Source organism: Clinocottus analis, unplaced genomic scaffold (genome assembly GCF_023055335.1).
Source record: "Clinocottus analis isolate CAN_PGR_092001 unplaced genomic scaffold, fCliAna1.0.p SCAF_2, whole genome shotgun sequence".
Taxonomy (NCBI): domain Eukaryota; kingdom Metazoa; phylum Chordata; class Actinopteri; order Perciformes; family Cottidae; genus Clinocottus; species Clinocottus analis.
In genome coordinates this window covers 4,852,529-4,876,724 of record NW_027175931.1, presented here as the reverse complement: position 1 = coordinate 4,876,724, position 24,196 = coordinate 4,852,529, and the positions used below count along the sequence as shown (strand labels likewise).

At 40.5% G+C, this 24,196-nt stretch overlaps 1 protein-coding gene across 1 annotated transcript; it reads left to right on the top strand.

Annotated features, from left to right (window-relative positions):
• Positions 1–19,550: 19,550 nt before the first annotated feature.
• siae (sialic acid acetylesterase) lies at positions 19,551–24,105 on the top strand. The gene is made up of 10 exons (XM_068584633.1): positions 19,551–19,732; positions 19,925–20,086; positions 20,582–20,736; positions 21,013–21,151; positions 21,389–21,554; positions 21,629–21,711; positions 21,859–21,992; positions 22,690–22,844; positions 23,277–23,463; positions 23,596–24,105. The coding sequence occupies exons 1-10, from the start codon at positions 19,678–19,680 to the stop codon at positions 23,854–23,856; spliced, it is 1,497 nt and encodes a 498-aa protein (XP_068440734.1). The 5' UTR covers positions 19,551–19,677; the 3' UTR covers positions 23,857–24,105.
• Positions 24,106–24,196: the final 91 nt, after the last annotated feature.

Here is a 24,196-nt window from a genome sequence, read left to right as displayed (position 1 = left end):
CAGCTAAATGGAGAGGTTTCTTTCCCCCTGAATGTCAGGAGAGCGATCCTTTGTCACCCGCTCAGACAGTCAGTCACGGTCGTCTTTGCATTTGCCTTTTTACTGCCCTCTCCTAAATGTCCAGGTCCGTAAATGGATTTGGAACCTTTTGGTTCGTCGCTGCGTGTCATTATCGGCCTCGGCGGTTCACACTGCTGAGACGCTGGCACATTATCCAAGCAAGTGCCCACTCTCAACAACTTCCCACCACCCCCTCCGCTAAGCAGCTTATCAGACACTGATAGCGTGAGCTTGAATGGGCTCCACTAATGGCGGCTTCTGGAATAATGGACTTTTCCTAACGGTAACATTAAGAAATACGTTGCACTAAATTAAGCATATGCTGTTTACGCATCTGCCTTTAGGGAGTCAGATTTCCAATTTCAATCTTTTTGATTGATTTCATTTATAAGCTGGGCCTTCCGTTTTAATACGTGATAATAAACCCCACATCCCCTCCCCCGCAAAGAAAGTCTGCGTTGTCAGTATTGGGCCAGTATAATAAAACTCGCCCTTTTATGTGGCGCACAGTGAATTTTATTTGATCAGTGGGAGGCAAAAGCACAGAATGGAAAACATCAATATGTGGGCTTTTTTTGTGTCGGTGTGCTTCTTCCTGATACTGAACCGGCAGCCAGGAAATATTACTTGAACGTCGCAGCCCAAAATAGACCTCTCGCTCCCTGTGCTGATTATAAGAATAATCAAATTAGACACACTGTAGTATGACAACAGTGTGGTGCAACAGCATTGTTCTGTGACAACGTCGTGATTTGACGATCCCTGTTGTGTCGGGTGAAAGACTAGTTAAGGAAGGGGTGTTCTGATAATCTAGATATCAATAATATGTACATGTTAACATTTTTGCGATCTTATGCTTTCCTAGATTGGCAAACATTTTTTATAGCAAACAATAAAATATGCCAGTGCTTCCATCTCAACATAGTACACCATATGGCACGCATGACAGCCGAGCAGCCAACTACAAGCCGGCAGTCAGTAAGTGTTAGGTTTAAACCACAGAGACAGACAGTCTTGTCTAATCAATGATTTAATAAGTGTCCTGAAATAGAAATGCCACAGAGACAGCATCATCTGTACAGTAAATGCCAAAGACGTGCAGTTACACTCAAAATGTTATTATCTCCAAAAAAAGACCAAAACCTTCCGAATTGATTCTGTTTTCTGTCTATTCAAAGTCCGATATTACTCCTCCGTGAACTCCATTGTTGTCGAAAACCTTAAAACACAACAATGTAACACACTAATGCACTTGGTAACATATAAATACATTATGACGAGTAAGAGCGCTGTTGTTTATTTGAAAAATAAATCCCCTGCCGCCACAAATCCAATGTTGAAGCTAGTCCCTAAAATACACAGTTTGCTCCCGTTTGGGTTAAAACTATTGTGTCCAGCTGTTTTAGGAAATTACAGAGCTTTTTTTAAACTATGTAATAACTACATATTGGTTGATTGTGGTCCATTTATTTGTGTTGACAGTAACAAAACATTGCATATGTCCAGCCGCATCCATTAAAGGGCGATGCTGAAGGTTTTGTGGGCCTCTAGTGGTGAATTTGAAGATTGCAACCAACTGAAGAGGTTGACTGACCATATGTGGAGGGCGGTGTTTGGATATTCTTTTCTGGGCTGCTGTAGAAACAAGGCAGTGCAACACAGCGTTTACACTCTTAAGATAACCCACCACCACATGGAAATAAACCAATTGTATCCAATCAGTAAAGAAACATTCGTACTGATAAAACTGGTATTTCATATTCCATTACTGCCAAAATAAATGAATGTGTATGAATGTTAAGAATCGGGAAATTCTGACATACAGAAGCGCTCCACATAATTACAAGGTCGGTGTGATAATGTGACACCCTTTGACATACTGTAGCCCACGTGCTCTAACTAACATTTATAGTCATAAGTCAAAATGAATAACTTTTGACTTTGCAGCTGGCAAGCAAAACCGGCACTTATCTTGCATTCACCTGTTTCTAATTGGAGCTTTTGAAGCCCTTTGACCCTAACTTCCTGTTAAGCACAGAGAGTTAGAGAAAGCCATTTACAGATAAAAGCTGTTAAAATTCACAGGCAACGTCTTTTTTTTTTTTTCTGTATGATTTTTTAAAAATGGTTCATTGAAAATGTGGCGCCCGGTGCAAAAGGTCACCACGATGCCTGAATACAGTCGATGGAAGTGGGTGCATGGAAAGCTGTAACTAATGCGGAGCTGGCCTTTTTTCTGAGAGCAAAGTACATATTAATTCCTCAGGCCTCAGAGTCGGGCTCCTAAGATAGATAGGATTCATACTAATAATAATAATAATAATGCATTTAATTTATATAATGCTTTTCTTAGTACTTAAAGTCACATTAGGGAGGTGGCGGCTGTGGGAAAGGCTCTGTCATTAGATGAGGATCAACCATCTTATTCCCCTTCATGTGATTTACAACGGGCTATCTCTGTTTGTATGATAGTGCTGTCGGATATCACCAAGCTAAAACGTTGTTGCCGTGTCGGGCATACCTGCAGGGATTCACTCTGTATCATTAAGGCTAAATCGTGTTTCTTCGTCTACCCAGCCGATGATTTTATCCCTCGGTATCTCTTCTCTGTGGGTACGCAACATAATGTGGAATGCATGAGGAACTAATGATAGATATGAGAAAGGTTAAACGCATGAATAGTTTATTTTCTTCTGTGGCGACTTCAATTCCGCTGTGATCTCTGTGACGGTTTTCCTTTTATCGATTGCTTTTACATTTATAAGCATTGTGTAATCTCTAAATGGCCCGAGCGTTGCATTTCTCTTCAGTTAAAGTAACCACATAAAGTTTACTATCGTGTGAACGGGGCTCAGGGGCCCGAAACAAATACAATTACAAAATTCTGTGTTCATCATTTCATAGCCGTTACAAATCATTGTTAAAAGATAAATACATATAATGTTACAAAGCTATAGTTTCAGGGTTGGTTAGGTTAAAAGAAAGATCATAAGTGGTTAGTTACCTCCTCCTCCTTCAATCTTCTTTGTGGAGTTCATGTGTAAAAGTATATACACGTGGGATGGTACATATGGCTATGCTGTGCGGGTATTCATGCAGATGTAGATGGAGGTGTATATGCATATGTATAAGCATTTGTTGGCGTAGATGTGCATGTATGTTAGCATTTATACTTGCGATAAGCTATTGATACTAACATTACTGTCTGGATTATTTACTATTCATTTTATTATGTTGATTTCAAGGTCAAGGATTATTCTGCTGTGTTGAAAATGCAAAAAAAAAAAAAGTTCCCAAAAGAATTTAAAAAATAAGTGCTGCATTGGTTATGGTTAAAATGACTGGATTTGTTAAGCTATGGGGACCTTCGCCACAATGGCCACCGCCCTGGGCCTTGCCTTACCTGGATCGTGGTCCATGCCTTCTACTTCTTCTTATTTCTGTCGTATTCATTAAATGTGACCGTTTCATTCCTTTTTTTTCCATATGGAAGTTTTTTTTTCTTCTATTTTTTGGGGGGGAAAGTTTTTCCTGATCCGATCCAAGGTCCCCGGGACAGCGATGTCGTATGTGTACAGATTGTAAAGCCCTCCGAGACAAAGTTGTGATTTTGGACGATACAAAATAAATCGAGTCAGTGGCTTCTGTGGCACTAAAAGGACTGTTGTTGTCCAGGATGGATGAAATCTTGGAACTGGTAAGTTCGACTCTTCTGACTTACCTTTGAAGGGCTGTACTGCTTCATATGTAAAATTGAAGCAAAAGAAATGTAGTAAAATATCCTAGATTTTTCCCGGCCTGCTAATTTAGAAACTGTAATGTTTCACAATGTGTAGAATTGTTCTTCTACTGATGAAGATGTATGTTTTTTTCATATGCTAGCCTGTGGCGTTGACCCAAGACTTCGACCCAAGTTGCTCCCGTAGCTGTGCTTACTTTGTGTGTTGTGTGAGTGTTAGATAGTCCTGATTGGCGGGTGGCATCTTGCACAAGAGCCATGTCATGATGACATGTAGCATTAAAGCACTTTGAGAGGTGGGAAGATGAGAAAAGTGTGATACAAGTAAAAGCCCACTTACCACCTTCAACAAAGAGCAGACCATGGATGGGCCGATTTACAACTGTCAGCAGTAGATATGAGGGGTTTTGACAGATTTGAGTTTGGCGTGTTTGTATGCGTCAGGTTTACTTTGCGTGTCTGGACGTCTACCTGGTTAACACAAGAGCACTGATATTTGATCATTCTGCAGTACTTCTGCAAAGCATAAGATAAAACCTTGAAATGTGTTTTTATTATTGCCATATGTGTAGAACTTACACACAACACAATACATATTTTAGGTCTATACAATTAAAAGTAGTTAGTATGAAGGAAAAACATTGAAATGCATATGTCACATGTGAAAATATAGGCTACTAAAGAATTAGCTGCCGTTAAGTTAAAATAGAATAACGCACTCCTCTGACATTCATTTTCAATATTCATCCTGTTGAACATGAAGCCTCGGCTCACACATTAGCATGGGATTGAAAACTAGTGTCAAGATTGTTGTCGTGTTTAAATATTTTAAAAAAGCTGACTCTGACTGGGTCTTGGCACGAGAAGGGACACAAGTCTGAGTCTGAAATGTCAGAAGTAAAAAAAAAAAGTTACATCCCAATTTACCTCCCTGACCTCCACAACTTGACTTTCTCCTGCAGGATATCATCATCACAGCACTTCCTGCACCACATTGTATATCTAATAAACTGCGTGATTGTCCTGTATGAACATGAATCTGTGGAATACAAGAGTGATTATTTTTGTGTTTTTATTCTTTTCCACATTTTTTCAGATAACTATTTGTTTTATATTTATATATATGTTTTTTATATTGAGTAAAGTTTGTAATCCAGAGGGAACTGAATTATATCAACTTAAGGGAGGATGTGTGTTTACTGGCACCGAGCGGTATAAACAGAGAAGAGTGACACTTTCATTAGAGTCACAGGCGGTTGTCTTTAATGCAGTGTCACATCAGTACTTTGGATTCTGAGTGTGCGTGTCTGTGTGCGCGCCTGTGTGAGTCTGTGTGCGTGCGTGATGAGCTTCTTAGTTTTGTGTGTTATCAGGAGTACATTTCCAAGTACCCTGACCTTAAAAAGGGCAAATAGTTTCTTCTAATAATATGGCACGGTAGTAATTTGAACACTCTTCTGTGCAACGTTTGGGGGGGGCAAAAAAGAAAAAACAATTATTTATCAAATTATAGATGCATGGACTTTGAGGTAGCAGACAGGCGTAACGCAGGTGTGGAGGAGTGTATTTTACGGCATTACGGCAGTTCTGAAAATGTTACCACGCTGCCCTTTAGCTCACAAAATTCACATGAAGCATTTAAATGTTAAACACCAGTAATCCAGATCTCTCAGCAGGTGCTTGGTGGGGTTTCAGGAAAAAAAACAGACTTAATTAAACCAGAACCGGAAACCATTCCTGTGTCACACAGAGGAAGAGATGTTTGAAGGCAAATGTCACATGTGGTTGAAACGCAGCGAGCGGCGCGTCACGAGAATTACCTGCGGTTTTGAAGCCAAAATGAGCAATCAAGCTCAAATGTAGGTGTCCCGCCTCTTCATCCTTTTCTTTCTGATATGTACCACACACCAAAAGGACATGAGGATGAAGGTTCTGCACGCACGTTAACACGAGAAGACGTTGTCCTGTGTGGTATTGCGGCTGCTCTTCAGTGCAGCTAAGTACACAGCAATCAACTCATTATCACAAGCGGCATGTTCCATCAGCCAAACGGATAATGAGCCAACATGTAAACAGCCATGATGGCCATCCATCCATAAATGTCGAGTCCTATTAATAAATGAGTGTCCTCTCCTCTCTGACAATGTCATGTGAATTGGAGCTCGCTGGGATTCAAATCTGACTGTGTGTGAGCGGTGAGATGCTCGTTTCACAGGAGATGCAGTTGAAAGTCAGTCGTTTGTTCGGAGCTATCGGCATCCCCTGCTTCCTCTCGCTCCGCATCGTCCTCCCATCTCACCCAAAAAAAAAAGGGTAATTGCAGTAAGGAAATGTGTGCGAATCTTCCTCCACTTTGTAAATGAAGTGAGACAGGCGTTCACGACGACGCCTTACAAATGTGCGTCCCTCCGCGTCGCCTTGTGTTACATTTGAATGACTCCGGAAAGCGTTTATTCCTAGATGTTTTTTTGGGGGGTTTTTTGCACCGACGTGCGAGGCTGGCAGTGTTTGACCAGATTTTAGGAAGTGCATTTCGCTCATAAAAGAGCTACACGTTCACAGACTATTAATCTTGAGAGGTGTCTGGGCGAGACAGTCGGAGTGTGTTTTCTTTTTCTGCTACTCTGTTAACACCTCAGTCACGTTCGATTAAATATGAAGGAAATTGCTGCACCAGCCTCTTGAGCGTTCAACCAAAAGGAAACCGCAGAGTGGGCAGGAGTATATATGACCCCGACTCGTAATAGAGAGGGGGGGGTTTAGGTCCCAGGTAAAATTGGAAATACTCAGCTAATTTCATCCAGTGCACGACCTCTGCCGTTCTGAGACTTTTATTGCCTTTTAACTCATCAAGGGTTTGATTTGGAGGCCGTTAATTCCTGCTGATCCGACTTCTCCGTTGGCGTGCACGGCGTCATGTTGGGGATTGTCGACATGATTATATTTTCGCTGTAAACTGCAAACTCGGCTCACTTGACAGGTTAATAAGCCCGGATGGACGCGCGATTATTGCCGGGAAGCCGCAACCTGCTTCCGGACTTCACCTGCGCTGCACGGAGACACTGAGAATTTGTTATAAAAAAATTTTTAAAAATTGATTTGATAAATGGCGTTCTGCTGCGAGCCGGCCGTGATTTTGCGATGCGTTCGGGGTGTGCCGAAGCCGATGACGGAATCAGCTTCGGCACACCTGAACGCATCGCAAAAACCACGGCCGGCTCGCAGCAGGATCAGAGAAAATACACTGTCGAGACGACAGCTTTAATTTTCTTAATAAATATGAAGTTAATTGCGAAGGCAATCTCATGAACCGGGATGTGGAATGACTCCTTTATTTGATGAACGAACTGTGTGTTTACATGCAAAGTTGATTAAGAACACAGGTTTTTAATCCTGGTAATCAATAAACAGTGTACAGAGTGTTGTTGTGGAACAAAAAATTAAATCAGATGAAGATACGCATGTGTGTCTGTGTCACAAGTGCGGACGTCTCCATTATGTGACATTATTACAAAGACATATTTAGATTTCCGTCTCCATTTATTTTATTGATGACACCTAATCATAGGATCACAAGCAGAAAGGAAAGACATCATAAAAGGTTTTTATTGTACAATGCATCAATAGTTCAGCTCCCGCTGCCATATCCAACGCTCACGTTAAAGTGATTTCACGCTGCTAGGGACTGGGAGCTTATCCAAGCAATGAAAGTGGGATATAGCATTAGATGCACTCATATTCTTTGAGTATGAAACAATATCCACGTGAAATGTGTCCATAAAATGAAGAGAGAGAAAAGAAAAAAAAATCTCTCTGCGTTGGTCTGATGTGGCTTATCTTTAAAAAGCCAGTTATTATAATCCAGATGGCGGAAGTTGTTCTCTCTGAAAGGCTTAAGATGAACTAAAAGGAAAAAAAAAAAAAACACACAGCGGCTCCCCGGCGTCCTGTCAAAAGGACTCGCGACCGTGCGTGTTTCACTGACGTGAGAGTGCCACCTGCTGATCTGAAGCGTATCCAGCATCCGCCTGACCTCTTCACTACGATGGCCCTCGTGTGTCAAAGTGGAGACGCAGCCCGCCTGTCGTTTTTTTCTCTATTTTTCGTCTTCTTCTTTTTTTTTTTTAGATAAAGAGCCGCTTCAGCTGCTTTTACATTAAGGCATTAGGCGACTGTTCACCGTAAAGCTCTCCGGGGAAAGAGAAAACCGTGAATGCACAAAGTGTCTTCTTAGCAGCCTTTTAATGATGAAGGCGCTGAGGAGATGTTCCATTTCCACAAAGGAGGACATGAAGGGAAAGCTATTCGCAGCCGTGAACAAACGCACCTGGAAGATGAAGCCAAAATGACCCTTTCGTTCACACACACACACTTATGAATTTAAGGGGAGACAAAGGTTTTTTTTTTTCTTCAAAAGATTGGTTGGTTCTTTTCGATGTTTAAGCCGGACATATTTCACGCCACAGGCAGGTAAAAGAAACGAACCCCCGGGAAGCTTTGATAATCTCGTTAATCTTGACGCTCGTAAAGTACTAAAACATCCTCGACGTCTGTCTCCTCCTCGAGAAACACACCCCGACACGCACACTTTTTATGTGCGTTTTTTTTTTTTTTTACCATGTAGCTCTTTAAATGTATATTGCTCACTACCCGCCGTGATATTCTCCGACGCGGAGCATCGAACCAGCGGGTTTGTAAGATTAAATAATGATTTACAGTGAATGTCAACGTGCAGCTAATTGCATGGGGTGTGATTAAAATAACTGTTTTTTTTGTGTGTACTGCCCCGTGCGTGCGATGTTTCTGCCGGCACAATAAAAGAGCTATGGTCCTTTGTTTTCATCGGGAGAGGAGGAGGAGGAGGTCTGGTTGCTTGGCAACACAGCATGCCTTCGAAAGTTATCAAACAAAACAAACCAATAATAATAAAAATAACCATGGTTCAAGTCAATAAAAATGTTTTGCATCGTAAAATGTGCCGCCAGGTGAAGAAACCTGAACGATTATTCGTCCCGTTTCCCACCGTTTCATGCAAAAGTATTCGCTGATTGTTTGATATCAGCATTAAAAGGACACGAGAGCAATAAACGTGAAGATGGAACAACGCGCGTCAACTTGCACTGCTCCTTGAAAAATGAGTATGGCATATTGACTTGTGCTGTTTGCTTCAAAGCTAAAAATCACAATAGCTGATGAACCCATTTATTAAAGTGACACTCAAGCAGGATCGTTCCTGCAGGCCTGCATCAACGTGGGCTTTATGATCTAATGGCTTGTCACTGAAATGAAAAAAAGCTCATTAATAATGTGGCACTATTTGCATTTTGCTTGGCTGTCATTTTCCTAGTGCCCCTCTGGTTACTCACACTGTTTACGATACTGAGGAGTCCACTTTGGTGAATGGAAATGCCTTGTTTGCGATATGATTAGGAACCACGGCGCGAAGGGGGGGGAGAGAGGTTTTTTTTCCCCCGCTGGCTCTGCGGATTTCTCCATCATTTATACCTCCAGCTGCTTCTCACGAAGCCGTGTTTCTATGCTGCGCGTGTGCGCCGGTGACTGAAACTCACGTCGCGTGAAACGCAACACCAGTGCACGCGGGCGCACTACTCTCCTGGATCGGCAAAGCAGCAACATTTCCTCCTACAACAGCGGCACTGTTAAGTAACGCTGCAACACCCGGACCCGTCATGAAGAACCAATTTAGATTCGAGTAGGAGGCTGAGTGCTGGAGCAGGATCTGAGGCCGGATGGGACTGGGAAAATATTTGTTCCGTTACTTTTTCTGTATCACACAACTCACACGGCAATGACGGGCAAAACTTCCGTGGCCTTTGGACGAGACATTTGGTTTTCTAGATATATTACAGTGCAGAGTTGGAACACCTGAGAGTCTAAAGATGAGCCATATTGTTGTTTTTTAAAAGGTTCACGGACAAGAAGCCAGCTATATGTTTTACTGTTAAGTTCTTCGTTCCCTTAAAAGTCAGTGCTGTCAGGAGGTCAAGACGGCTTTCCATTGGGACCCTTACTTTGCCTGAACTAAATATCTGCTGGTGTAAGCAGTCCTGTATATGAAAATATCTATACGTTAATACACATTACGTAGTCTCCTCTTATTGACTGGCATCACTGTGATGAGTCCATGAAGATAGTGCTCCCGCTTAAGAAAGAAAGCCCCTTAAACGGTTCTATAACCAAAATGATCTACAGTATATATAAAATGTGTTAAGTATTGACCTTTGGAGGTGCTGGCAGGTGGATTTTGTTACTTTTTGGCTGTTTTTCATCATCGCACTAAGCTAACGGACCGCTGGTGTTACATTTATAAACAACGAATCTTCTTATCTCTGAGAAAGTAAATCAGCGAATATCCCAAAATGTCCATAATCCCATCGCCGTCAGTTGAAATGAGTTGAGATTTTCTTGACTCGACTTTTACAATCGCCTGGAAAATCTATTGTTCGGCAGCTTGTTGTTGTTGTTGTTGTTTTTTGCATGAATGGAGCACAGAAGTCTCACGCGTAAACTGATCCATGTAGGCGGCGAGTATGAAAAGTGTAAAAGCGGGACGCGACGCGGGCCGCGCGGGGTGATGCTCGGGGTCCTCTCATGCAACTAATAGCTGCAGAGCGACTTAAAGGGAGGCGCTAATTCGAGGGATTTATCACAAGATGGATGGGAGCTGATGTCTTAAGAGACCTATGAGGGCCCCCGAGACAGCGGCCATAAATCTCGGTTCATGCATGAAACCACAAACATATTTGCATCTCTCATTTCCCCACGTGAAATTAGCTGTAAAACGTGATGGAGCAGAGCGGAGCCCATTCCACGGATCACTAGAGGAGAGTTGGCCATTTTCAACCCTCCCTCTGCAATCTCATTTGAGCGCTGGCTCGGACGCTGAAGCGCAGTCACAACGTCGAGGTGTCACTCGGACGCGGCGGTGCGCCGTCGCCTCCGCGTGACGCCGTCTTCGTTTCGCATGTATGAAAAAACACGAGAAGTAAATTACAGACGCGAAGGTGATGACGATGATGATGACAGTTTTATTCAACTCAAGGTGAGAATCACTAAGTGTGAGAAATGTGTGTATCTGTGTGTAGTGTGTGTGGGTGTCTGTATCTGTGTGTTTAGTGTGTGTCTGTGTGTGTCTGTCAGTGTGTGCATATGTGTGTGTAGTGAGTGTGTGTGTGTGCGTATAGTGTGTGTAGGTCTGTTTGTGTGTGTCTGTATCTAGGCGTGTAGTGTGTGTGTATCTGTCCGTCCGTCCGTATATATGCATGTGTGTACGTGTAAATATGTGTGTGTGTGTGTGTGTGTAGTGTGTGTAAAGATGAGTTCATTGGCCGCCTGGGGAACATGTGTGTGCTGCACTTGGTGATGGTGTTGTGTTGTGTTGGTGTTGTGTTCTCTCCTGTCAGTGAATACAGGCTGAAGGCCTTTATGGAGAAAACACTCTGCATCCCTAAAGCCATTTGTCTTGTTGATCTGCGATATTGCTTGGCACTCACATTGTTGTGGTATTGGCGTTACGGGTTGTTTATTATTTGTGGGGAGAGTGTGTTGTTTGTTTCCGATTTTGTGTTTGATTAAATGCAAAAATAGACACAAAACTCCATCTGTGCTCCTCTTACTCTCCTAATTATGATGCTTTTCCATGTGTTTGACATTTCACGTGAAATTAACTTTGCAATTATGATCGCACTTGAGGACGCAAATACAATGTTACAAGTTTAAGTTTCTGTTTACTGTATGAACACAAATATTGTGAACACAAATCACTTGAGCACTCTGAACACTTTATTTCATCTCCTGGTGCAATATCCATTATGTTTAAGTACTTTATACACATTTTTATTCCATTTGTATATTTATTATTCTTCTACTGTTAATTTTTGTTCTGCTACCATTCCACTGTTTATTTATAATACTTGATTTTTAAAATCTGTATTTACTTGTGAGCTACGCTGCTGTAATCCTGTAATTTCCCCACTGAGGGACTAATAAAGGATTATCTTATTTTATCTTATAAAATCATATTAAAAGTTACGCGAAACGAGGCTTTTCCCTTTGTGCTAAACAGGAATGTTGTCACTCAAAATAACAAAAAAGCTTCAACCTGATGCACACCTCAAGGTAAGAACACATCTTTATTTTTTTACTCAGATACTTTAATAAAAGTGAGATTAGAGAAAAAGCCTCCTCAAATGAAAAAAAAAAATATTTAAGAAACAGAATGTTTAATTTATTGTTATAACAGTCCACTAAATTCTATTTTACTTTTCAATTATATGTACTTTTACAAGCATGCCTTCTTCTTTTGAGTATTATTTGAGATTCTATTCAGCACACAACTGGAAAAAATAATTTCAGTGAACTGACAAAGTTGTATAAATGCCTATTGAAACCGAATGGGACAGTCTCCCTTTATAATTGCCCTAAAAAGATTTCCAGAAAGATTTGATGCCTTTGTGCGTTTGCAAATTGCGTCATCAATGCTTGATTTGCATCTTTTATTTCCAAATTTTCACTTTGCTTCCTCAGGAAGATGATTCTGAAATGTTTCAAGCTGGAGAACAGCGTGTATGTTGTTAATATTCTTGTTTTTTTTTGAGTAAATAAATTGCACACTGACAGGTTTCGGGTCATGACGGCTTAAGCTGGAGGAGCCAACAGGAGCGTCGTAGTCTGCAATGTTCTCAGCGTTCAGTGGGAATTCTCTACAATCGTCTCTGAGAGACGCTCGTTTTCTCGACCTGCGAAGTTCAAAGTATATTTAAAACTGTGTTTTAAAGGTCGGAAATGATGCTTTTGGGAACTTCGGCTTTCACTTTCAGAAGGAAATAAATCAGTCAAGGTCTAAAACTTGCACTATATTATTATTTATGTCATAGCTGTCCTGCACTTTGAGCAAAAGCAAACTACTTTATACAGAAATTAGCATTAGTCAAAGAAACACGTTCTTACTTCTCGTATGCAGACGGAAACCAAATGAACCAAAGAAATCTCAGAAGTGATATAAAGACTTTGTTAACATATTAATGTCAATGAGTGTAGCAAACAAAGTGTGTGTGTGTGCGGACACTAAAATGGAAAATAAAATGGAAAAAAGGATTATATTCCATATTTGACCGTTCATATATATATATATATGTGTGTGTGTGTGTGTGTGTGTGTGTGTGTGTGTGTGTGTGTGTGTCTTAAAGAGATGTTCAAGCTGTTTCACAGATACTGTAACAAGATATTTTTTTGTGTAGAAAAAAATATATTTTTTAAATCTTTTTTCTGTCTTGTCATTTCCTTTTTATAACTTCTAATGTAAGTTTGCTTTGTAACTATGCTGTTAAATAATGAACAAACGGTTTAATAGTAAAGGGCTGTGGGAAGGACATTCACATCCATTGTGTGAGGTAGAATATGATTCAGTTTGCACCCCTGGAAAACCGTGACTCTTAAACCTTAGCCCTCTCTTATAGTAGACAAGTTACAACTCCAGCTCTGAAACAAATAATGAAGAAAAGGGAGCAAACCCACAACTCAGTTAATCTAACCACACAAAACCACCACATGGCATTGCTTCATTATCAGGTTGCCACAGCGGCCTGTTTGGATTATTTGGTAAAACGGTCATTGTGCAGAAGGAAAGTGCATAAAGTGGTGTTAATGTTTAAGGTTGACCGGTGTTTTGGTTGATCCAAGTATTATAAATAGGTCTCTAATTTAGAATAACTATACTAAATAAAAATTTTAAATTATATATGTAATGAATATATAAATAGGTATATATCATTAGTCGTGTTGTATCATTATTATTTATTATAAGTTATTCTACATGACACGTGTTTACCAAAAACTGGATCCAGAAACAATCATGTGTATCTAATAATTGTATTTCAAAGGATTGGCAACTTGCTCCCCTCCTGTTTCAACACATAACGCTAAACAACAAGTGACACTTCAAACAAGACTTATTTCCTTAAAAGACTCCAAGGTCGAATCCTGTATGTTTTGAACATAGAATATATGATAAGGTTTTGACACTGTAAAAAAAGAAAAGAAAATACGTGAGCGTCTTCCCAAATAAATAGTGACGCACAGAAACACTGGCAGTGGCGGCCAATTAGATTTTAAAGTACTTACCCTTTGATGATAGCATGACTAAAAAAACTTCATAAATCATCAAATCCCAGCCACTCTCAGCGCCAGACAGCGAGCAATTAGTTGAAAAGCCTCCAAAAAATATTTTGTTTTCTGCACCAAATTCAGCTCTAGTGTAGGTCTTCACTAAGTCCGAAATGACGTTTTCCTTACGGCTTCCATGGTGAACCAAGCTAACGGTGGCTATCCGCTAGCTAGCTGCAGCGCTAGCTTATGATTTGTGTCATTTAACGTTAGTTAAATGCGGAACTTGTCATATAATTTGCGATAACAAAGCCCGCCACTTAGAGAAGATTATTTACCTCGTGAGTTTTACTGTTATTTTAAACGTGTCTCCAGAGCTCTCAAGTTTTGAAGGCAGGCAAGCGTGACATATCCCCCTGGAGCCGTCGACGGGCGGGGTGGGGTGGGAGGGGGGGGGCGACGGTGACGACGACAAATACGCGCCGCCGGACAGCTACAGCCCCGCCTGTCATTACATCTTACCCGGATACGACGCATGCAAAAGATATGTTCTGATTGGCTGTAGCCCATTTCTTTTTTTTTGATTCGCTGATGGGTGGCTCCTCACGGGAGGGGAGGGGGGGGCTCCGTGGTGAGGGCAGCGCGTGAACAGGTCATGTGTGCGCGCTGCGGCACGTTAAATAGCCTGGAGGTTTTTTTCAACGTGAGAAATACGATGTGTGGCGGGAAGGCGTGATTTAAGACCGAAATGCGTGACAGTCACGCTCAATACGTGACACTTGAGAGCCCTGTGTCTCTTTTGAATTACTGCTGAAACCGCGCCGCTTAATAGAGCCAGCCTGCATATGTAATACTGGTGCGACCATGCGGAAAAAAAAACCGGAAGTTCGAACATCCGGGTAACTTTATAACCAGGAAGTGTATGGTTTGCGTTGTTCTTAAATTCTAAAGACATTTACAACAAATGATATACAAATAAAAAAAAGATGAAGCAGATTAAACATAAAATAATCATGTTTTAAAATAAACCATGAAACGATTAACTCAGCAATTGTTCAAAATAAAGACATTTAAGTTGTCATTGCACAATTTTCCAATACTATAGAACTTTGGCACCTTCGTATTTCATTAAATTCATAAAATTAACATGAAGTTAAATTTCAAGTTTAAAAGTTAAACATGTGACGATGGGTGGGGTCTTTATACATTTATAAATGTAACTTAAAATAATAAAACATTGATCATTAGATCCAAATTGTTGTCTTAAAATAAGACAAAAAAGTTACACTATAGTGAACAATAAAAGGCATTGGCACTCCAATGCTGTATCCAATTCTCCTTATCCATCTCAGACCTCTGTCTATATATATATATATATATATATATATATATATATATATATATATATATATATATATATAGAGCTAAGCCATCAATCACAGAGCTAAAGGCAGAACATGTTCTTCACAACAACAGAACATTCTCACCATTCCAACACAAGCCGAATAGGCAAGTTTAAAGGTTTTATTTCCCCTGATGTGAATTTATAAAATAAAATTTGAACTGATGACCTTTTCAAATATTATTCTTTAGAATATCTTAGAAGGCCCTGGCTGCTCCTCTCTGGCACACAAAGAGGCTGAAAATACATTCATTGCATACCCTGGACCGTGTGTCGTTTCCAATGTTATCAACGGCCTTTGAAGTGGTGTGTAATTGACACGGTAGGTGCACACGGAAAGCTGCAAGGTAAAGGGAAATAATTTCATGTCACACTCATGTATGTAGTTACCCTACAGCTCACTATCAATACACTTCATGAATACACTTCTGTTCCACGTTCACAATGTTCTCATTATTTTATGCTCCAACCAACAGCGTTCCCGTTCTCCTGCCTATTGTCATCACTTATCTCTGTGTGAGTGCTGAAGTTTTGTGTTGAATAGCATGCCAACAGATCCCGGCCTGTGCATTTGTCTTTACGAAAGGCAAACTCGTAAAACGCTTCGGTAAATACACACCTGGCTGGTAAACTGTTGTATAATGAATGTTACACCTGCTTCTCATTTGTCATGCTGTTGTTTTAGTCTATAGGTGTTAATTACTTTGGCCTTCATAAGGATTCACCTCACAGGCGCCTGCGGTTTTAAGCATCTGAGGGCCCGCTTTGAGAAAGACAGTTTTAAGGTAACAAATACTCACTTTAACTGAGGTACAATGAGGACAGAGGAGAGGACGTAAAAAGGTTGTAAAGCTCTTTAACTCTTGTGTGGTGTTCGGGTCAGTGGGGCCTTTTTTTATTTGTTATTAAAAGAAAAATATGTGGCCAAGAGCATTACTCATATCTTGATTATCATTAATTTTCTTTTTTCACAACATTTTATTCAAACAACTTTAAAAAAGAGCATCATCAAATGTGATCCAACAAAGGTACAGGGCACATATGAACCATGTATGCTGCTTATATTGCTTGTAATTAGGATGAAGTAAACATCTGTGGAATGTTTTAACATAAAATTGTTGGATTGTGTTGAATTAAAAACCCAAAAATGCAGTGAGTCCTCCAGACCCACAAACATTGGCTGAATACCACAACGTGAACATATCTTTATTAAAGATCATTTGTGACTTGTCATTTTGGGTTGTATGAACTAAATGTAGTTGTTGAAAGTGTAGTTGTTGATGTTCCCCAAGTTTGAATCATTATGTAACCGACATCATGAGAAGAGATCCGATTTTCATATTTAAAAAGATGTGTCTACTGTGACTTGTATTTGTTCAGAAAACATTTGGGGAAAGTGTGTAAACATCTCAAGTTGTCCATGTTTGAGAAGATGGCTCACTCCGAAAAGAAATAATGAAGAGATGGGCACGTAAATAAAAAATAAACAGCCCACGTTGTTTAACAACAGAGGATGTAAACTCTTGAATAGCTGTTGCCACAGCAACCAATCTGGTACAGGACGGAGCGTTGCAACCAGAGTTAATTATACTTTTGGTTTGTGGGCAATTTATCTCTATAGGCATTTTTTCATTGATTCCAACTCAGCAGAAATTGCCTGAAGGGCAATTTTTATTAACCAATAATAAAAACAGCTACAGTTTGCATCTCCAGATTTGTGTAGAATTATCCTTCATGTGTTATGTGTTTCTTCTTCATTTTATGCAAAATGCCCAGAAAACGGGTTGTGGTTAAAAAAAAAAAAAGTTGCGGCTGTTCAACCCCACGTGAGACTGCGGTCAAGTGAGCCACATCTACCGAGTGAGCCTCAATTGCAAATCTGAATCACCCCTATTCAAGGTGTTACAGTACGGGGGCGGTACGCAGCACAGAGAAGCCGAGCTCAAAAGCTCAAATATTCATATTCAAACGGCATATCCTTAAACTTGTAAATTAAAAGTACAAAGCAGTCTTGTTCAGACTGATCCCTGCTATGTCCATGTGTAAAGCTTTGAGATTCTACTGTACGGTTTTGGAGAAAGGTGACTTCAAAGTCAGCTGCAATGACATAATGATATTCATAATGTCACAATTACAATATTCAAACTGCTATAAAAACAGATCCTTACATTTGTAAAGTAAACTTACAATGCAGTCTTGTTCAGGCAGACCTCTGCCATGCATATATACAAGGCCTTGAGATTTTACTGTACAAATTTGGAGAAAAGTGACTTCAAAGTCAGCTTACATGTAATAATGATATTCATAACTTCACAATTTCCAATATTCAAAGGGATACAAAAACAGATCCTTAAACTTGTAAAGTGAAATTACAGCTCACTCGTGTTCATGCTGACTTCTGCCCTGCACATGTCTATGGCCTTGAGATTTTACTGTACACTTTTGGAGAAAAGTGACTATAAAGTCAGCTTTAATGACATAATGATATTCATAATGTCACAATTTCCAATATTCAAACGGCTATAAAAACAGATCCTTAAATTTGTAATGTAAAATTACAAGGCAGTCTTCTTCAGGCTTTACTTGCTTCACTACAAGTGGATCTGCTTTTATGGCTGTTTGAATATTGTGAAATTATGAATGTCATTATTACATTGTAGCTGATTTTGAAATCATTAAGGATCTGTTTTTATAGCAGTTTGACTATTGGAAATTGTGACATTATGAATATTATTATGTCATCGAAGCTGACTTTGAAGTCAATTTTCTCCAAAACTGTACAGTAAAATATCTTGGCCATGTACATGTGCAGAGCAGAGGTCCCCCTGAACAAGACTGTGTTGTAATTTTACTTTATAAATTTAAGGATCTGTTTTTATAGCTGTTTGAATATTGGGATATTGGGAAATTACGTTTGAATGCTGTTTGTGCTGTAAGCCACCGTAGACCACCATACTGTAACCTACCGTAACACCAGGAATAGACGGTCATTTATTTTCATGCGTGCAGCTCACTCGGCGGATGAGGGCTCGCTTGACCGCAGTCACGTGAGCGTAAACGAAATTGACACACCGCCATCTGGTGGTGTTAATAGGTACAGTCACATTTTCCCACCTGGCTAGATACATGTTGAATTATAGCTTTTAAAAGTATTGTACAACAAAAAGTGAATAAATAAAAATATTTATTTATATAAAGCGTCTTTAATCATCTTGAAAAGCGCTGTATAAAATGAATGTATTATTATTATTATTATTGATAATAATAATAATAATAATAATAATAACATGTTTGGATGTTTGGATTAGTTTGGATATATTTGGAGAGAGATAGATGACTTATTATTTTCTTTTCTATTTGTACAATCAATTATTAACATATTATTATAATGGAAGATAAATGTCACAGTAATGTTGACTGCATCAATATATGTTACGTGGGATATTATTCAGAAAAATCGTTTTAAAAAAAAGCCTAAATGCTTTTACCTAATGGTTGAACCTTAAAAGACTATTTAAGACAATTGTGTCTGATATTGAAAATGCAATATGAGATTTTATGCTTTAACTTAACAAAACATTGCACGTTTGTCGAAGATCCTTTAGATTGGTGTACAATCGTTGCAGTTAGTAATCTAAAGTGTTGCCATTGTATTTATGTCATCATTATGTATAAAGTTGTATAGATACATATTGTATTAGATATGGTGAGCTGTTTTTTTAATTGAAAAACTATAAAATAAAATAAAATAAGAAAAAGAAAGTGAAACAAAAGGAAGTATCCAGTATCCAGACATGTGTTTAGTCAGACGACACAATGACAGGTGCTTGAGCGCCACCGTGGGGTCGACATGCGCAAGTGCCTTCAGTTTCATGTGTGAAGATTTTTTTTTCACATAATGAGGAACATGAACTTGTAGAAGTGCTTTTAAGAGCTCTCTCTTCTTTGCTTGTTCGTACCAGAGGAACAATTACAGCGACCAACTCTTGAAATGTACACAAGGGCTGTACTATTGCCAGACAGGCTTCCAACAACTTTTCTGTAACTTGCTTAAATTAAAATTATTATTATTTTCTCTCAATATGATTAGTGCACTGTTTCAACTAGATACTTAAACACAGCACAAGGTGGTTAGATCAATGTTTATTCACGCAAGATGTTGTTACTTTTGAGCTTTCGTGCTTTTATTTTGAAGATGCGCAGTCAGCTGGTGACGTCAAAGGAGCGAAGCGGGCTTGATTCGGTTGTTTATAAACCAGGTTAGCTACGTTGCTGCTCACTTAGCATGAGGAACTAACTCGCATGACTTTGTCCGGCCGAGCATTTTCTCTACGTCGGTTGTCTTCTCGTCATGGCGACAAAACTGTGTGGGGTCTTCCTTCTTGTCGTGTCTATTCGCGCGTGCGGTGAGTACCGAAGGTCAAAAAGTGTGCCAGCATCCTTATTTATAACCGAAAACCATAATCCAGTATTTATTTTCTCTCATCTACTTACCCAGCATGCCACGACTATACCAATCTCCAGTATATAATGGCATTTGAAATAAATAAAAGTGTGTGTGTGTGTGTGTGTGTGTGTGTGTTTGTGTTTGTGTATAGAGGGGGACCTGCACTTTGCCTCCTACTATGGGGACCACATGGTGCTGCAGAAGTCCCCAGAGCGCGCTGTGCTGTGGGGCTACGGCCCCGAGGGGGCTCAGGTGACCCTCACCTTGTCGGGCCCATCGAAACAGAACGCCTCAGTTGTCACCGTGACAAAAGGTGAGTGCACCCACTTTGTTGTCAGGCGTATGCTGACACCCGCAGGCGGGTGTACGGGTGAGACTGAGCGGCCCTGACCTAGATGCGACAGAGAAGTGATTTCCAACTCGGTGGTTTTGTTATGGAAGCTAGTTCCTGTTCGGGGAGTGAGAATTTGGTTGAGTCAGTTCTTTCTTTGTTTTGTTTTTTTCCCCTGGTCACATGTTTGAACTTTGAACACATATCTCAGTCTGGTGTCTAAACGGTAGGAATGTTTCTTTAGCTTGTCTCCGCTCTTAAATCCAGGTATGCCCCAAGCCTAAGTAAAAAGTAATTTGTGTTCATCAAGATGCTTTACGATCTCAAGAATCAGGGTGGAGTCGTGCGGCGCATGCTGCGGAGGGGTTGAAGGTGCAAAACCCTGTGAGCCAGGACTCTCCAAAAACAGTGAGACCGTATTCGCATCCATCTTATTCTGTATACAGTGCATGTTCAGTGTTTTTTTTTTTTTTGCAGGTATCTGGCGCGTCACACTTGACCCGGTTGAAGCCGGCGGCCCCTACAATGTGACAGCAGCCGCTCAGAGCGGCACAGCCACTCTGATGGATGTGCTGTTTGGAGATATTTGGCTGTGTGGAGGGCAGAGCAACATGTGGTTACAAACGTCCAAGGTAGGCCCTCTGTCTCTCTGATCGGCACACTCGTGGTAAATGTAAAGTCCTGTCTGTGGGGCCGAATCTTGAATGGAAACCCTTTTCAATAATGCTGCACACAAAACATTAGTGAAGGGAAATTAGCTTTATGTTTCGTGCAACATATTTGCAGAAATGGTCAGAAAGGTTGACGCATTCCAGACATAAATAACTTTCTATTATGTATATAAGTATGTATATATTCATATTTTATTGTTTACTGAACTATGAATTATGTATTTATTCTCCCAATAGATTTTCAATGCGTCGCAAGAGCTGGACCTCTCAGCGAAGTATCCTCATGTGAGGACTTTTATGGCAGCCTTGAACCTGAGTGAAACTGAGGAGACGGATTTGATTGAAGTGGAAATTCCCTGGTCTGTGCCGCCAGCAAGTAAGTGTAGGATTTGTTTATGTATTCATTGAATTGTTTAAAGACGCGTTTGCGGCTAGAGGTTTGGGTTGGAGTTTATTGAACGTAATAGAAACATGCATGAGTTCCTAAATCCGGGTTATGTTTGCAGTATCATTCTGTTTAATGTCATCACATTTGATTAAAGAAAGAACAACTATCAACCATGGTGCTGTATTGTTTGAGTGCGGACAACTTAACGGGCAGGTGTATTTCCAGATGTGGCCCAGTTCTCTGCGGTGTGCTGGCTCTTTGGCCGCTACTTGTATGAGACGCTGCAGTACCCCATCGGACTGGTGGAGTCCTGTTGGGGGGGCACACCTGTCGAAGTCTGGTCCTCTCCAAGAGCACTGCAGCGGTGCGGACTGCATCAAACTGGCAACGGGTAAAGTCTAAAAACACACCCGATTTAGCAAATTGATATTGGTGGTAACTGAAAATCACGTTAAAATCTCTCAGTCCTAAAGATAATTCGGTCTTGTGGAATGCAATGATTCACCCGCTGCTCAACATGACCATCAAAGGAGCCATCTGGTACCAAGGTAAGACATGCATATATGTATGCATGTATGTATGCATGTATGTATGCATGTATGTATGCATGCATGTATGTATGTATGTATGTTGTGAGTGAGTGAGTGAGTGAGTGAGCGAGCGACATGCATCTGTAAGTATTGTGTTGCTTTCAGGTGAGGCGAATGCAGCCTATAACCAAGAGAAGTACAACTGTTCCTTCCCTGCGATGATTGATGACTGGAGGATGGCGTTTCACCAGGGCTCGGGGGGGCAGACGGCGCTGGACTTCCCCTTTGGATTCGTCCAGGTGTGTTTATATTGGGCGGCAACCTCGGTTCTGCAAAGTGAGGTGTCTTAAATACTAAATAAATAATAAAGGTTTCTAGATAAAAGTGTCTTAAAACTAGCAATCTCTCTACGGGCCAGCAGGGGGCGATGACTCCGGTTGCAAAAACAATTCCAATTTTATGAAAATCGCCCTACTTGATTTATTAACTCGTTAAATGTTGTGAACATTAGTTTATGGTTTCAATCGCTAGTTTTAAGTTTTCTTTAATACAGCATGATGTTTATTTGTTCAAATATAGTCCCATTTAGAGTAAAATTAACTATAAAGCGGAGTATGTTAAATTTACCATGTCCTTACATCCCTCTTCCTCATTCCAAATATGGTAAATTCCATTAATTGGTTGCAAAAAAAACATGACAAAATCACTGTTTAAATTACTATTGGCATTTAAGTAAAAACAAATTTGCAATAGAAACAAGTATAGATAGCAAGACATTTAAAAAGGTAACATTTAAAATAGTGGAGGTCTTTTAAAAGCTTCTCTGTAGAATTAGAAACCTTTGGACTTTAGCGCCCCCTTGTGGCATCAAAGACAAGTCGCAGACAGCAATGTGTGCTGCTGTTTGGCCAATGTGTAGGTCAAATAACCCACAAAAAGCTTTTGTAAATATCTGCAGTATTGTACATCTCATCCAGGTTGTCCTTGTACTCTCAGCTTTCCACCTACGAACAAGGCTCAGAGAGCGACGCTTTTCCAAACATCCGCTGGCATCAGACGGCAGACAAAGGCTTTGTCCCCAATTCCCGGATGAAGAAAACCTTCATGGCCGTGGCTTTGGATTTACCAGATGCAACATCACCCTTTGGCACGTAAGGATTGTGTTTTATATGCACTCTCAGCAAAATCTGAGCAGCACAGAGGATCATTACGTTTTGTTAATAGTTGTTTATTTAACTAATGATAACACATCTGGAGCTCTGCAAATCCTTCAGAGATTGGATCGACGATTTTTACTTACTGATATGGTGCTGAGGGTTGGTATTTTATTTCAGAGTTGACCTTGTTTGAGTTCATAAAAAATATTAAAAAGGCTGCTGAAAGAGTTTTTATTGGAGCAAAGAGCTCAAATCTCCCGTGTTTCTGCTCCGGCTTCCAGTTTGTGTCTTTTTAAGATTGTTATAAACATCTCATGGACTTGCCTCTGATTTGCTGCCAAGACACAGCAAGTCCCTGGTGTGCTAATGATGATGTGACCCCTATCTGGCCCATCATCCATGATGTTTTTTTGGTTTTCTTTTCAGGATCCATCCTCGGGACAAGCAGGATGTAGCCTCCAGACTGACACTGGGAGCTTTGGCAGTGGCTTATAATAAGAAGAACGTGTCCTTCCACGGACCTTTCCACAAGGAAATCCGTTCGTCTCCAACGTCTGTCAACATTACCTACGACCAGAAAGTCTCTGTCTCGCCATCCAAAGACATCTTTGAGGTACGGTTGGCAGCGGTACACTCAGTTAGAGTGATGTCCTGCTGGATTTGTTAACAATGCTCACACAAAACTATAAGTAATAAAGGGCGAGAGTCAATTATTGATTGATTTTTCTTTATTTCTTTTATCAAGATCTGTTGCTCAGGGGTTCAGACTCCATGTGGGCCGGAGTCTCACTGGGTTGCAGCTCCCATCATGCATTGGGGTCCGACCACCGTCCAGTTATCGACCAGTCTGTGCCCACTTCCTGGTGGAGTAGCTGCCCTTCGATATGCGTGGAGAGACTGGCCCTGTGAATTTAAAGCCTGTCCGATCTACAGCGCCAGCGGGATTTTACCTGCGCCTCCTTTTATTAAAGACCTCTCCTCCAGCCAAAGGAAACCAGGAACTTGAGAGGAAGACTGAGACGGAACAACGTGCCTTTTTCATGAGATAATGTTGACATGAGAAGATGACACGGTGGATTGTTAGTGACAAACTAAATTTTAGCAAACTAAATGACTCCTGCTCACCACTGCGCCACAGAATAATTACTGCTTTCATTGTTTGTATTGCTTTGACTCGACAATCAATTTGGGTCTTAATAAGTAAGTAATCTCAGAGCGGGGCCAGATCCCACGAACTGTTAAGCAAAAAGTACCGCCAGTCATTTTCTAGATCATGGAATCTGGATACGAAGCTCACCTTAACTTTTATTTCACCTCTTTACAAGAGTGGTTAGTTTTTCTACAGC